This window comes from Paramisgurnus dabryanus, chromosome 1 (genome assembly GCF_030506205.2).
Source record: "Paramisgurnus dabryanus chromosome 1, PD_genome_1.1, whole genome shotgun sequence".
Taxonomy (NCBI): domain Eukaryota; kingdom Metazoa; phylum Chordata; class Actinopteri; order Cypriniformes; family Cobitidae; genus Paramisgurnus; species Paramisgurnus dabryanus.
In genome coordinates, this window is record NC_133337.1 from 23,172,850 (window position 1) to 23,189,780 (window position 16,931).

At 35.8% G+C, this 16,931-nt stretch overlaps 1 protein-coding gene across 3 annotated transcripts; it reads right to left on the reverse strand.

The window, feature by feature from the left end:
• Positions 1 to 6,468: 6,468 nt before the first annotated feature.
• Positions 6,469 to 16,702, reverse strand: rab3ip (RAB3A interacting protein (rabin3)). 3 transcript variants are annotated; one of them, XM_065290085.2, is made up of 11 exons: positions 16,474 to 16,702; positions 13,662 to 13,932; positions 13,157 to 13,325; positions 11,160 to 11,255; positions 10,258 to 10,335; positions 9,941 to 10,138; positions 9,421 to 9,549; positions 9,117 to 9,229; positions 8,250 to 8,349; positions 7,851 to 7,920; positions 6,469 to 6,899 (listed from the first exon to the last, which is right to left on the reverse strand). In XM_065290085.2, exons 2-11 carry the CDS (start codon positions 13,922 to 13,924, stop codon positions 6,820 to 6,822), a joined length of 1,296 nt encoding a protein of 431 aa, XP_065146157.1. In that variant the 5' UTR covers positions 13,925 to 13,932; positions 16,474 to 16,702; the 3' UTR covers positions 6,469 to 6,819. The 3 variants fall into 3 exon arrangements, with proteins under 3 accessions (XP_065146157.1, XP_065146156.1, XP_065146158.1); XM_065290084.2 differs by having other exon boundaries at positions 6,469 to 6,902; XM_065290086.2 differs by lacking the exon at positions 11,160 to 11,255 and having other exon boundaries at positions 6,469 to 6,902.
• Between the last annotated feature and the right edge of the window lie 229 nt (positions 16,703 to 16,931).

Below are 16,931 nucleotides of genomic sequence, written 5' to 3' on the forward strand. Positions count from 1 at the left end.
AATACAAATAAACCAACACCATACATAGAAAGTCATAATTAAAGTAATTACCACACAGAACAACAACAAACATTTAAATACAATAACATTCATATACACTCACACACTAACAATGCTCCCACAAACCTAACCCTTCCCCTCCAGCCCAATCAAAGTCAGTAAAAATCAACAAGCCATCAGCGAAAATGCAAACACAAAATCAAGGTATTAATTTACTTACACACTTCCCTACCTGCATACAAAAACATAAATACAAACATGCACAATAAAATTAAAACTAAAAAAATTAAAATAGAAAGGGATCAGAAACAAGAACAAGATGTTTGAAAATAATTAAGAAGAGATGATTTGAAAACATAAAAGGAATTAATAGCTCTAAGTGAACAGGGAAGATTGTTCCAATCTGATGGAGCTTTGAATTTAAATGCACGACGTCCTAATTCTTTATTAATTCTGGGAACATGATAAAAAAGCTGATCCACATGCCTTAAGTTATACTGTGAATTAAACGGAACTAGATAATTTTTCAAATATGGAGGAAAATGAAAATGAATACACTTAAAAATAAATAATAGCCAGTGAAATTGCCGTCTTAAATTAGGAGCCAACCAGTTCAAAGAATCATACATTTGGCAGTGGTGAGTTCTATAAGGACATCTGAGCACAAATCTGCAGAGACTATTATATAATACATAAATAGGGCGAAGATTTGATTCTGTAGTGTTCCCATATATAACATCAGCATAATCCATTAATGGAAATATCAGATGAGTAATAATTCTTTTCCGAACCTGTTGTGAAAAGCAATCAACAGAGCAATATAATGACTTCAATTGACCATATATTTTCTTACAGATAGAATTAATATTAGGTTTAAAGGAGAGCTGTGTATCAAACCAGAGACCAAGATATTTAAATTCTTCAACTGTTGTTAAAGCTGTTCCATCAAGAAAATTAATCAACCAATTTTTTTTTAGATTTGAGCAAATTATTAGAACGAGTACAAAACAGCATGGTATACGATTTGCCTTTATTCAGGAGGAGTTTATTAGAGGAAAACCATTTTTGAACTACATTAAAGTCTGATTGAAGAGAATATTGAATTTGTGAAATGTCAGAATTGGATGAATATATTACAGTGTCATCTGCATATAAATGAATTGAACTGTCATGACATAGCGGTAAATCATTAATAAATATAGAAAATAAGAGAGGACCTAGGGATGAGCCTTGTGGAACACCTTTATCAATAATTTTAAAGCTTGACTGGGTACCTTGAAAAGTGACACATTGACTTCTGTGATGAAGAAAAGAACTAAAGAATAATAAAGAGTCAGAAGAAAGACCAATAGCATATAATTTGTTCAAGAGAAGATAATGATCAACCATATCAAATGCTTTAGTAAGATCAATAAATATGGCACCTGTAGGCATATTACTGTCAGCTGCTGACAGTATGTCGTTTGTGAATTTTAGAAGAGCTGAGGTGGTCGAAAAATTTGATCGAAAACCAGATTGATGAGGAGATAAGATGTTTTGCTCATTAAAATATTTAGAGAGTTGATTAAAGATGAATTTTTCAAATATTTTCGATACACTATTGATTATTGAAATAGGTCTATAATTATTCATATCTGTGATATCACCTCCTTTATAAAGAGGAATTACCTTGGCACAGTTCCATGATCGAGGTATTTCACAAGATGCCAATGATAAATTAAATATATCAGCCAATGGAAATGATAAAACATGAGAGGCGAGTTTAAAAAACCTGATCTCCAAACCATCTGGACCAGCACTGCATTTAGAGTTTATACCATCAATAACCTGTTGCACCTCAACTGGAGTGATAGTTTTAAAGCAAAAGAATCCCCTGCACCTATTTTGGGTCATACAAGCATCAGAGTGAAGAGGAAAGGAAAAAGAACTGCCAACTGTAGAGAAGTGCTGACTAAAGGCCTCTGCAATTAATAAAGGTTCACTAATAGTTTCATTGTTTACTCTAATATGGGAAATAAAGCTTTTTATGGGTTTGTTAGATATAGAATTGATTCTCTTCCAGAAATGCTTTGGATTCTTAAAATCAGTTGATAAACAATCAGTATAATAATTTGCTTTAGCATTTCTAGTAGTAGTTTTACATTTATTCCTTAGTTCTTTATAAGTATCCCAGTCAGCGGAATCATTTGATGTACGATAACTTTTCCATGCCTTATCTCTTTGTTTAAATAAGTGTATGAGATCTCCATTGATCCATGGTAAATGTTGACCCTTAACCTTGATTGATCTCCAAGGAGCATGTTTATCTACTATCTCAACAAGTTCAGTATAAAAATAATTCCATGCATCTTCCGCAGATGGAATTAACTGAAATCTCTCCCAATTTATGTCTACTATATCTTGAATAAAATGTTCAGGATTGACATTATTCCAATTTCTTACTCTAATTAATTTAGGGGGTAGATAAGGCATTTTAATCTTCCAAATACAAAAAACAAAGGAGTGGTCACTGAGAGAATCAGGTAAAACCCCAGAGTTAACAATTCTACCAGGATGAGAAACCAGGATCCAGTCAAGCAAGGAAGAGGAGGTCGGACCAACTCTGGTGGGTTCAGTTATAAGTTGAGTTAAATTTATGCTGTTAAAAAGATTGCGATCTTTACAAGAAGAAGAAGCTAGCCAATTAGAATTAAAGTCGCCTAATATGATTTTTTCACAAGTACAATTTAACGAATTAATGGTAGACAAAATACATCCAGTAGTTTCAACAGGAGCATTAGGAGGTTTATAAATATTTCCTATTATAAGTTGTTTATTTTCATGAAAGATAATTTTAACAAACAGGCCTTCAAAATGCAAGGGAGTTTCACTTGGCATTACAAGTTCTCCAGTCAATTTTGAAGATACATATGTTAAGAGGCCCCCACCTCTTGAGCCCCTATCTTTTCTAAATAGAGCATAATTGTCAAGTTTAACTTCATCATCAGTGATATCACTATTTAACCAAGTTTCAGAAAGAGTAATGATCTGCGGATTATTATACGCAAGCCAAGCTCTCAATAAATCAAATTTAGGAAGCAAACTCCTAATGTTCAGGTGAATAACAAATAAACCTTTAGGGAAGTTCATTACTCCTAAATAATAAAATTAATATACACATAATATGGAAGCAAGAATTCACATAAAGCATCATCGCACGATAGTATATGTAGCAATGGGGGCAGATGATGAAAAGGCAGTAGGAGAGCAAACACGCACATACACACACACACACACACACACACACACACACACACACACACACACACACACACACACACACACACACACACACACACACACACACACACACACACACACACACAAACACAACAGAGTATGCACATGAACCATTGAGTGCACCACCCAGTCTACCTAACCCATTGGCAAACATAATAATACAAAATAAATAAATGATCCAAGTTAATTTCAATTTCTCTGAAGTAATATAATTCTAGCTACATGAGGTCATCTAATAAAATGACATTAAATAAAAAAAAAATGCTAAATAAAAGACTGTAAAGGATACTTCTTTAATTTATTTAATCAATCAATCATAAAAAAAATGAATTGCCTATATCAGACTTATTAGTATCTATCCTTTCCCATTTAAGTAACCTAAACTAAGCTTACTTTTAATATTAGGCAAATTTCCATCATTTAATTCATATTGTTCCGCAAACAGTAGTAAAGCAGCCCCAACCCTTACTGCTTCCAACAATTTGCAAAAAAAATAACAATAAAAAAGGACATTGAGCGCTCAAATAGCACTTAAACCAATAATAACAAAACAAATAGTAAATAATATGCTCAATCCTAATCCGGCAAGGGAAATATTACAACCATAGAAAGGAAAGAGAGTTAAAGAAATTCATCATCAAGCTTAATAGCATGCTACTATTAGCACTAGCCTTCGTTCAATAACTTTAAGCTATCATTTCAGAGTCAGTGCTAGAGTTCAAAGGAGAAAGTTCACCAAGGGAAACCTCAGCTTCCTCAGGAGTACGAAAAAATTGTGTCTTACCAGCAAAGGCAACCCTTAGTGTACAAGGATAGATCAATGCATATTTAATGTCCCGATCATGAAGCTTTTTCTTCACCGCATGAAACCCTCTACGTCTCTGGACCAGTCCAGCTGAAAAATCCGGATAGATGAACACACGAGCTCCTTTGTACTGTAGGGACAAATTTTTTTCCCTAGCTAGCTTCATTACTTTTAGCTTATCCTGAAAATAGTGAAACTTTACCAGGATCGGCCTGGGACCTTGGCTCTGCTGTTGTCCTGCATTCCAATACGATGACAACGCTCGATCACTGGAAAAGTAGGGAAATTCGCTTCACCTAGAAGCTGAGGGATCATCTGCCTCATAAAGCCAAGGATATCTCTGGCCTCTGCTCTCTCTGGAATGCCAATGAATCGTAAATTGGAGCGTCTACTTCTGTTCTCAGTGTCCTCCGCCCATGATTTCAAGTCAGTGTTTTCCTTTTCAAGCATTTTTACACGTTTGACGAGGTCTGTAATATCATCCTCATTTGAACTGACTCTCTGCTCCATTTCAGTAACTTGCTCTCCCAGCATTTGAAGCGATCCATCTATTTTAGTAAGCTTAGCTCCAAGTGAATCAATTTTGCCATCCAAGTGTGTAATCATCTCTAGCTTCATTTGCTGTATCATGTCCAAGATACTTTGAAGATTGATTGTTTCCTCACCCATTGAGAGGCCGCTCACTTCCCGTTTACACAAAGAGAAAGATATGGTCCAATAACTAATTCGTTTGAAGCAGGCAGTTGGTTTAGTTTGATATTCTTGAAAGATCACTTAACCATTGCACACGCAGAGAGATTAGAGAGAAAGAAAAAAAGTCACATTGACCTCAATAAGCAAAAAACTTTGGGCCAGCAGACTGAGTTTGCAACACACACTCACACCTCGGCGGCCATCTTTCTGAACAAACACTGCAGATCTTCAACTGTTCAACATTAACCCGTCAGAGAGATCTTGATACTGATCACATCTTATTGTTACTGTACAGTATGTGTGGTGTAGATTAAAAGCTCAATGATTTTTATCTGTCACCAGTACCCGCTCAGAAACGACACCTTTATACTTAAAGAGTTCATATCAGTACCTCAGAGGAACATACTGATACCAAATGTATTGAAATCTCTATCTAAAGTATTATGATCTTTTTAAAGGCTTCTGCCCCACTGACAGCTTGTGATCAGACGGTGTAGAGTCCCTTAATCACATTTATAACACTAAAATCTCTTTCTTCACAATAGATTTCCAAGTGGTAAAAGTAGATTCTAGTGTTTCCTTTTACTATGAATCAATTGCTTTCATATATTTATAATAAAACAACTGTTCAAAAATGTAAGTAAGGATTTATTGATGACGGGCCGTTTAATTTTTTTGAGAATAATGCACAACAGAGGTGATAATGAGGTGACTTACTTTGTGGGTGTGCATTATTCTTGAATAATTCAATGGATCGATTCACAGTCAATTATTCCTCTTATACCACAAACATTGAATTGCATTTATCAAAAAATAATGCATACCTGTGTAACATTTCTCAACCAATCAGAATAAAGCGTTCAACAGGTCTGTGGTATAATCAGTATTAATCTAAATAATCATTCAGTCATGTTATAAGGTCGTATTACAGTATATGACACAAATACAGGACGCCCTGTCTAGTAAACAGATTTGGCTGTAAACATGAAACACAATAATAATTATGAGAATTGTGTTATGAAAAAAGTATAACAAAGTACAAAGTAAAGTATAACAGTTTGGGAAGCAGACTTTACTATTTCAAAATGACAACAACCCTGTGCACAAAGCAATGTTGATGAAAAAAATAAACAACTCAGTGTATTGTGAAAGAACAAAGCTCAGATCTAAAGCCAAACTGAAACCTTTGATATGAAATGAAAGCAGCGTATGAGCCGAACTCTTATCAGCCAGCATCAGTGTGAGGAAACTGTTGCAAGAAACAAATGCCTTTAGATCGTCATTGTATGATAAAGTATTCAGCCTTATCTCAAGAGAAATCTTACATATTTTACCTGTTGGCTAATACATATCAATTCATACGAAGTTAATCGTGCAAAATCTTACAATTCTCATAAAAAAACAACAATGAAAATGAACCCCTAACCCTGCACCTAACCCCAACGTCACAGGGATCAAGGCAAATCGTACCAAAACTTATGAATGTGTTCGTATGAATTGATACGAATTGGCCAACTCGTAAAATATGTACAAACTCTTGTGAGATAGCATTAAAGTATTTGAGTAAAATGAACTTGTTTTATCGAAGAGCGCGTGTTTACTGTAGTGTTAATGTGTTGCTAATGTAACTTCACAGAGCGTCACACTGAGAATTATTGAGGTCATAATTGGACAAACAAACATCATCAACATTCATCTTTACTGGAGGTGAAGACGTTTATTTCAGAAAGGCACTCAAATCAAATCAGGGTTTATAGGTCTGATGAGGAAATAAACACACTTAACATTTCAGATATACAAACAAAACAACACAACACACCACACTAGCTAGCGTTTAACATTTCATCCTTAAACTCTTTTTATTTCTTCTGAAGGAACAGCGATTGATGTTTCATTGTCTCTTTTGTCTTCTTCAGTAACTGTAATGCATCATTATCTCATACACGTCCTCTGTTTGAATAAATATAATGTAATAGTGGAGTACAGGAGAGGTCGTGAAGATGTTTTCACAGGACCGCAGGACTCCAGCACATCTGGTGGTCTTACAGTTCATCTTTGTAGTAACCCAGCTTGGCGTTGGACATCTCCTTACGTAGCTGAATGACCTCCCAAAACATCTGCTCTGCTTGATAAAACACAACAACATCTCACACCATCACCACCACAAACATCACACATCTAATATTGGTTCGACATGATCCTGTGAGAAATCATTTATACGCTGTTGTTTTAATAACACAGAGATGTTCAGGGGAGCTGAGAAACTCAAACTGGATCTCTGAAATGTCTGCTGGATGATCTGTACGACTGAGAAAACATCTGGATTCACTTAAATACTAAAATCTGTCAAAGCACCCGACCCAAAGCTTTGGTGCACTTCAGGTTTTCTTATTTATCCAGCAGTGTTTGTATAACTTATATCCACAATTAATTTGATGACAAAAATTTAAAACATGTTTATGGTTCCTAACATGAAGGTGAAACTAAACTACAGAAATCTACTGAGCAGAGATGTTGACAGACAGAGTTCATCCTGCCGTCTCTGTCAAATTTAGTTTCTACTTTCGATTGTCGACAAAATTTTGTCAGGTATATTTATGGAAATCACTTAAAATCATTGCAGACGGTGGACTGTCTGTCTGTTTGTAAGTTCAGTTGCAGTTTTATGGGTAAAAGATAAAAATACAGCTTTTATCAAAGAGGACAAGAAATGTTGACACAGAGCTACAGGTGATGTGTATGACCGTATACATAAAGTACATTAACATCAAATACTACAAAACAATTAACAAAACACTGCAAACTGTGAACTATACATGACAACTTTAATGTAAGTTAAGTGTAAATGAACACATTAGCTGTTAGGTTTTATTTAATTTAATACTGAACAAGATTTCTGTTTTTATAAAACATTATACTTTAGTTGTATATTTGTTTTATATATCAATCATGCAAATATGAAATCTCTTTCAAACATGTGGCTTGTTTAAAGTGTTTGCTATATTCAGTTGATCAGGTTGTTATTATGATTCAGATTGTGCAGATGTGTTTAGTAAGTGAGCTTTTATCTTACCATCCTGTTGTTTAACCAGTCCTTGTTGAATATATCGAATGTAGGTGAAGAAGTTACAGACAGAAGTGATCTAGAGGAAACACAGATTTAAGTAACTTATTTATATACTGTACATTCATATAGGGGTGGTTTCCCGGACAGGGATTAGACTAGTCCTAGACTAAAATAAATGTAAGTGCTGACCAAACTAAAAACATCCTGCACTGACATATCTTAAAATACATCAGTACCCTTTCCTTAAAATGCACACAAGTAATGTTTTTAGTAAGGCATGTTTGTTAACTAGTTATATTTCCTAATTAAACTAAGGCCTAGTCTTGGCTTAAGATAATCCCTGTCCAGGAAACCAGCCCATAATGAATGACTATAATAAGAGTAAAGAGAGATTGAAACACTCACCCGATATCGACAGAACGGTGAGACGTAATAATAGTTACTGGAGTCACCAAACTTGATCCGGTGTTTACAGGTTTTGGTTTGTCCACACAGAGCACACTTCCTGAAGAGAAGAAGAAATTATTTATCATCACTAACCATAACATATATAAAATATATCTCACCACAACAATCCAGTCTCTACAACACAACACAAATAATAAAACATAAACTACACTGCCCATTCTTCAAGTTAACTGATATATTTAACCAGTGTTCAGGGTTAGGGTTACCTGTAAATTATACAGTTAGGTTTAATGGCACAATGAAGTAGCAGTTGAGTTGAAAGTAAAATATATTTATATTAGGGCTGGGAAAAGATTAATCGCGATTAATCGCATACAAAATAAAAGTGATTTTTGGCCTAATATATGATTGTGTGCTGTGTGTAATTATTATGTACATATAAATACACACACATTCATGTATGTATTTAAGAAACATTTACATCTGTATATATATTTATTTATATTTTTATATATTCTATATTCTATATAATTAAAAAAATGATATATAAATAATAAAAAAAAAAATCTGACATGAATATACGTATGTGTGTGTGGTTAAATATACACAATAATTACACACAGTACACACACATATATTATGCAAAAAATAACTTTTATTTTGTATGCGATTAATCGCGATTAATCTTTTCCCAGCTCTAATTAATATTAGTATACATTAGTTTATATCAGCATCATTTATATTATATTATTATTATTATTATTATTATGTTTGCTCTTGACTTCTCGTGTTTGTGTTTAAGAACTGAATTCTGTTGTCTGTAATAATGATGAAGAGGAGGATGATTATGATGATGTCACTCACTTGGGTCCTCCACACTCCACAGCAGACGCTTTAACCACCGGCAGAGGTTGAAATCCCACCGGTTCAACGCTCAGTGTGTTCTGCTCCACTGCCTCCAGAATCGCCGAGCCCAGCTACAGATCAGACACGATTTCACACAAACAACTTCTTAACAAACAAACTATGATCTAGAGCAGATGAAGATGTTTAAACTCTCAGTACACCACAGTTCATATAAATGAGACTTCTTATGTTTGTGTTGACTGTGAAACTCCATCATTAACACAAATAGAGATTGTGTGTGTGTGTTTTACTCTTACTGTACCTCGCTCTTAGAGAAGGTCAGGCAGGGATAAATCTCTTCTCTGTAAATCCGCTCCAGGAAAGAGCAACTTTTCTCTAAAGTAGGTTCTTCTTTCCATGATTTAAACTCCATAAAGAGCAACGTGTCCACCTGATAAACACACACACACACACACACACACACACACACACACACACACACACACACACACACACACACACACACACACACATATACACATTCACGCACACATAGACACATATATGTTAAAAACACATTGCATGCTATTTAACATCTGTAACACTTTAATTATTTTAAGTAATTTATTGAAAAAAGAAAATATCTTTCAGAAATATAAACATAAATAACAGAAAGAGTCACACAACAGAAAAGCCTCAGCACCCAAACTAACCCTGAGATATGAGGATGAGATTACTTTAATCAAACTCATTAACATATAAATAAAAAGCAGCAGTCTTGTTTGTGCTGAACCCAAAATATTTAATACATATGATCTTAAAAACAAAGGCTCGATACAAACCTCCTCACGTAGAAGAGGCTGCATGACGGCGACCTCCTGCTGGCTGCCCATCATGGCGCTGCTGGTGCTTTTGTTTCGAGCGTGACCTTTCTTAACAGGGGCTTTGGGTCCGGGTGGCATCTCCTTACAGGGGGACGTAGGAGACGTGGACAAAACCAAAGTCTTGAGAGCGGCCACCTCGGCCTGGAGAACATCGATCTACAACAGAGAAAAAACACAAGACATTCAGAGAAATATCAAGAGGATGACCTGCAGCTGACGCACCTTACGTCACAGGTCAGGATATTCATCTGTCTTAAATAAATAAAGATGATCACCTTCCCCAGCGCCTCCTTCAGTTGTTTCTCTGCGGTGGCCTGCTTCAGGTTTGCCTCGTGCACCATCTTATGAGCTTCCTGTTAAAAACATCAGACATATTACAACCACATAAACTCAGACCTGTGTCTGAATAACCCACAACAGGAGACACCAGACCAGATCAGACCAGACCAGACCAGACCAGATCAAATCAGACAAGAGCTGATCAGGGGAATGAGGTCAGATCAGAGATCAGATTAGATGACATCAGACCAAAGAGATCAGACCAGAATACACCACAGCAGATCAGAGAACAGAAGATCAGACCAGAATAAATCAGACCAGAAAAGATCAACTAGAGGAGATCAGACCTACAGTACCTGACAGAGAGCAACTAGAGGAGGATGACACTTAAGGACTTTTACTAGCATAAACTAAAACAAAACTACATAACGTATATGAAAAGCAAAAGAATGAAGAAAGTGTGAAATGAATGAGACAGAGCGAATTTAATTCAACAAATCTCAATCCAGTCTGATTAGTTTCTGTATAGTTTACATCAATGTGTTATATTTAACAGGTTTTCTGATTGAAAAATCAATGAACAAAAGTCTTAAAAATAAACTCAACTGTGCATCATTCTGTGACTCAAAGAGCCGAATGTCCCTGATGTATTTTAAACATTTTGAATCTATTTCAAAAATCATCTCAATCTATTTTAATGTAACAATACTGTAATAAGTGTTTTTATGAATCAGATGTTTATTATTTTGTATTATTAAGAGGTTTGTGTTTAAATGTGTTGCTCATCTACAGTGTTGAGTCTCTGTGTTATTTCAGTTTATTATTGTTGTAAATGTTGATCTCTTTCTTTATGTGTTTTTCCGTACAATGATCGCTCAGATGAAGAATCTGAACCAACCTGAAAGAGACTAGCAGTGAGTTCCTCTAGCTCCTGACCCAGCTGATCTCTCACCTTAGAAAGCCTCTCACACTCCTCGTCTTTTAACTTAAGATCCTTCACAAACATGCAGTGACATCAACACAAACACACAAAAGATAAACAACAGAAAATGAATGAGTGAATGTGTGGATTTCCTTTTAAAATTCATCAACTAAAAGATAAAATGTGGATGAAGAGACTACAACACGGTCCTGAAGGGTCCAGCAGATAATCCAGATCTTCAAGAGGACCTCAAAATCTCTCCAGACACAGAGATCATCATTCAGTGTTTGTTATGTTATTGTGAGACTTTCCACAGACTGAGCTGAAGTCAAACCTACAGTTCTCAGTACAGTACATCTGGTGCGTGTGAAAACACAACTCAAGCTTTCCTTGACTAAAAACCGCCATCAATCATCCATCAGTCTTCTTTTTGTACTCAGGCTTGACCTTGCATGAGCTTGTGTACATGTATGACATGTTATGTTGTACATCATTTTTAAAAAACTACTTGAATTTTACAAATTGGATTCGTCGACTCTTAGAAACACTGAAAAATACAAATCTGTCATTAAAATGTGTATTGCACCTGGCTTTCACTATCAATGGTTTGATATAAATCTGGTTCTTCATGTGACCCACCAAACTCCAGCGCTCCTCTCTCTCTCTCTTAAACAGTTAGGGTTAGTTATCTTACTCTAAATCCATCATAAGTCTGCTTCAGTGAATAAAACACATACTTCCAAATACACATCAGTAATATCAAATAGTTAAGAGTTATGAAATGTATTTTTTAAGTTGAATTATGAAATATTTATTTAATTATTCAGTGAGAATATATACAGTATTAATCAATGTTCTTGCTTCAACCAGACAGTACGCCTACAATCATGATTTATATTTTTAACTGTAGGGTTGGCAGGTAATTTCAGGTGAACATCATTGGTCCTTACGCATTTATGATGTTTAATGTGTCTGATAGTCTGATCTATAGTCTGATCACAGACAATCATCTGATTCATCCACACAGAGGAGCAGCAGCACTGGCAAACATTAACATCAAGTACAGATGTCGCAAATAAATGTTTTTAAATGAAAGCTCATAACTACTTTCAGCTACAACAACCATAACCAAACCTTTCCAACTAATCGTCCATCAGTAACAATGAGCTGTTATATATGTGATCATGTCAGAACAGATTTAGGCTAAAGAGAGGACAAGGGATCATATTGGGTTCCTAAAAAACAAATAAAACACATCTGTAAACCTCAGTAGCATCTCATCAGAGGTCTCCATCAGGTCCTCTCTGAGAGAAACACAACATCTGATGAAATAACCAACCACAGTATAAGGGTGGGTAAAAGCAGAAAATGTAAATCCAGTGATGAGGTGTGAAGTGGATCTCAGCTTAGATATTAGATTAATTCATGCACTGCACTTCATAAAGCCACACCTACAGCCTTTCATTAAAACAATTAACAAATTAACATTACAGTAAAACATTTATAAATATATTTAATAATCAGACTAAAAGAAACATAGTGACTATAAACTGAAGGTGAATAATGACACAACCACTTCAGTCGGATAGTTATGATTATTTAGGGTAATCCAGAGGGGTTAGTCATGGTAATTTAGGGCTATCTAGAGTTAGTTCTGATTAATCAGGGTTAGAATATATATAATGATTATGTTTGATGAGTGTTGCTTTTTCAAATGCATGTTATAAACAACTCAAACTAACAGTGATTTCAGATTGATAAAGACTTACTGATCAAAAGCTGTAGTTCATGAAATAGCTATGAATAATATCGGCTGTGACATTCAGAGTAGCTACAGTATCGGCCACGTATCATTAGTGTATATCTGCATTTATCGTTCAATCCCTAGTTCTGGTTAATCAGGATTAGTTACAGTTACAGTTCTGGTTAATCAGAGTTTGCTGTGGTGAGAGTGAAAGGCATTGGTTTCTCACCAGTTGTGCTTTGGCAAGTTCCTCCTTTAGTTTTTCGTGTCCCTTCTCCTTGACCTCCATGACTGATGGACTTCTGAGACGACTCAGACTGTCAGTGCTGATGCTCAGAAGATCTTCACCATCAGCTGATGAGACGTTAACGTCACCTCCGAGCGTGGGATCCAGACCACTGCAGAAACAAATGTGCTGTGAATTTACTCATCACAATGCAACTCTTCTGGGTCTGATAACTGTGTTAAATCTGCTCTTCTAGAAAGACAATATGCTTAAACTTACAGAGCGTTTCACAAGACATAAACAACCCTTCACATCCAGAAACATTTCTTATTCGTTATTCTTTTAGTTTTTATTTCACATTTACATGCAGTTACACACAGTTTCATCAATGCTATCTGTAAACATCAGTATTCACAAATATTTCATCATAATAGCATCTGGTTCAGTTGGGTCACACCACACATGTAGATGAGGTTAAGTTACTGGTTGGTTATAATTGGAGTCTGACCTGCCATTGTGAGTCTCGTCTGTGCCGAGGTGTCGTGGGGCGGAGTAGACCGGCTGGGTGGGTAGCTGGTCGGCCCGGAGAGCATTGGGGACACTTTGACCGGAGCTCAGCGAGTGTGTGCGGTACAAGGTGCTGGGGGCTGCGTTGTGCTTCGGTGGACTGGGGTCTCTGATGCCATGAAGATCTGGGGTGGTGGGCGACGCCAGATTCACCTCATGAAAACCCTCAAGCGGTTCGCTGGACATCCTCACCAAGATCTTCATATAGTTTTCTGTGTGAAGAATCAATTCAATGACTTTTACAGGTACACTTCACCCTAACGGAAGATCTGTCATCTTTACTTGCCTTCATGTTAAAAGCTATATGAACACAACAAGAGATGTTTAGCAGTTTGTTTGTGAGCCTCACTCATTCACTTTCACTGTATGGAGTGTCAACAATCATTGTTAACCAGTGTATTAAAGGGGACATATGATGAAAATCTGTCTTTCTCCATGTTTAAGGGCTATAATTGGTTCCCCAGTACTTATATCAACCCAGAAAATGTGAAATAGATCAACCCAGTAGCTTAGTTTTGGTGAAAAGTGAAAAATAGCTCATTGAAATCTGGCTCCCCTTGTGATGTCAGAAGGGGGTCAGAAGTTCTTGTAACACGTGTTTGGAAAGTGTAACAACCATCCCCTTACATACAAATAAGAACTTTTTTGTGATTCAACCATTGTGTGAAAAGACAAAACAAGAAAGTAAAAAAAACCTTCCAGGAAAAGAGTGAAGGCTGATAACTCCTCTTCAGAAGAGGAAGATTTCTGTGTCGTCTGCATAGAACTATTTAGAAATTCAAGACAATTCATGCACAAACACACAATATGTACATACCCCCGTAGTGGGGTAGGTTGTAACAAAGGACCACCTTGTATTTGTCATCATCTCAAAAAGTCTGTGATATAGTTGGAGAAATTTAAATTGTTGCCATTTGTAGTAGACAAATGTGGGTACTTTGCCTAAAAGTTTCAGACATGTAGCTAAAAGAAGGCAGGGTTAGGTGCTGAAGAAAAAAGTGTTACAATCATACCACTGTATGCATAAATACAAAATATATAACTTCAATAGTAAATAAAATTAATAACTGATTTCAATTCAAGATTCTGTCTATCAAGACTTAACTTGTTGTTATCTTCTGGGCATTTTCACTCTAACACTAACTTTAACTTGCCCATATTTTAAAACTTTGGTAAGCATTTAGTTAAATATAGTGATTGGAAAATTTCTACTATTGTTTTATATTCCAAAAACAATATAAACTGAAAAACATGTTTACTGTTATCATGAAATATAAAATGATTAAAATGATTGTTTGTCATACGGCCCACCCCTACCTCACATCAAGGTCTTCATCATCTGATCATACACACACATAAGTCTACATAAGTTTAATCCTCTCACAGGTAAAACTGCTCGTGATCGCTGTCTGTAATAAATGTAAAAGCTATCTGATAGCTGCTCGCTCATGAAATATTGAGGCCAGATGGCTTGTGCTGCAGGAACCTGCCTGACTTATCAGCACGCTCACTTACATTCACCATTAGGGCTGTGACGATTAATCGTGCAAATGCGCGTTTTCTCAGTGAATGAATTTGAATGAATTAGTGTGAAATGCCGCCACATCCAAACGCCAGAGGGCGCTCTCGTGTAGAAATGCCATTTGTGTCACAGAAGAAGTATCATTACAAACGCTATTCCAGGAAATGTCTAATGGGATATTTATATCACTGTTCTTCAGATTGTTTCAGGTATTTTCATGATAATAAAAATATTTTGAATGATTGTGTTTGACGAGTGTTGCTTTTGTAAATTCACATTATAAACGACTCTGACTCATAATGATTTTAGATTAATAAGGAATTCCTACTGATCACAGAGCCGTAGTACACGCACACAAGCTGTGCATGAAACACAAAATTGGAGCCTTGCAATTCAGAATTGATTTCAGGCAGGACTTTTTAACGGGGAACGCGATGTATCGTCACAGCCCTATTCACCATTCATGTTTTGCTACAGCATTGTTAGATTATTTTGCAACAATATTTCATTTATTAACGTTCATCTGAATTACCACATAAACTATACGAGTTGTTACTGAGATGAAATAATAATGTATTTGAACTGTAACGCTGTATTTCATCAATAAAACCATGGTTACCACAAAATAACCATGGTTTTAACATCTGTGTTTTTTAAAAACCATAGATAAACCATGGTTAGTGTAGTAAAACCATAGTTTTGCTGATAGTAATCAATACACCAAAAGACCATGGTTACTACACTTTTACCACAATAAAACCATGGTCAGTTTTTGTAAGTGAAAGTCCAGCAAAGTAGATGCATGAGCTACAGATGGACACTGAGAGCAGATTAATCAGGTCCTCATAACATATGCCATAAACATTTCAATGTAGAACAAACTTATTCCTATAATATATAAATATAATATATTTATAATATAATTCCTATAATATATATATATAAATCCATCAACACCCTATTAACATAATAACATAACTCATTCACGTGATAGATATAATATTGTATCAACGCCTCATTAACATAATGAGACAACACGTTTGAGCCACATCGGTTATAGATAAAAACTCCTCATGAATAATGAATGACGTCTCATTATCATCATGACAGAATCACGTTACAAATAGTCCTCATTAACATAATGACAAGATACGCTCGATTTCGACTACATGATTTGAATAAAATCACAAATTGCGGTTTAAAGCCGAAGATAAGATTAAATTATACTCACATGCACCGATGAGATTGTGTGTCTGTCATTAATTCAGCGTCTTATCCACAAAACGCGCGATAGTATTATTATATATTAACGCACAGACGCGTGCACGATCACGTCTCCTCTCATAATAATATAGAGAATAAAAATAACTAGTAGTCGGTTAATGACAGTAACCAGCACAGGACAAAGACACAGCAGAGCCGCCGGTCTCCTCCATCTCGCTTCATGATTGTGCTGCTGATTCCTACTATTGCCACGGTTTACCTTATGAATATGAATAAGTTCGTGTTGACGTTGCTTGGTAACGTACGTGTCGTGTGCTGTTACGCAACCAAATTAATATTCATAGCCAAGCCTTCTGCGCACTTTCATTTCTGATTTGTAATTTACCCAGCGCCCGCCTACCAACGTCTGCGTGTCCTCCAATCAGGTACGCCCGCTGGGTGAACGTGCAGTTACGTAATAAATAT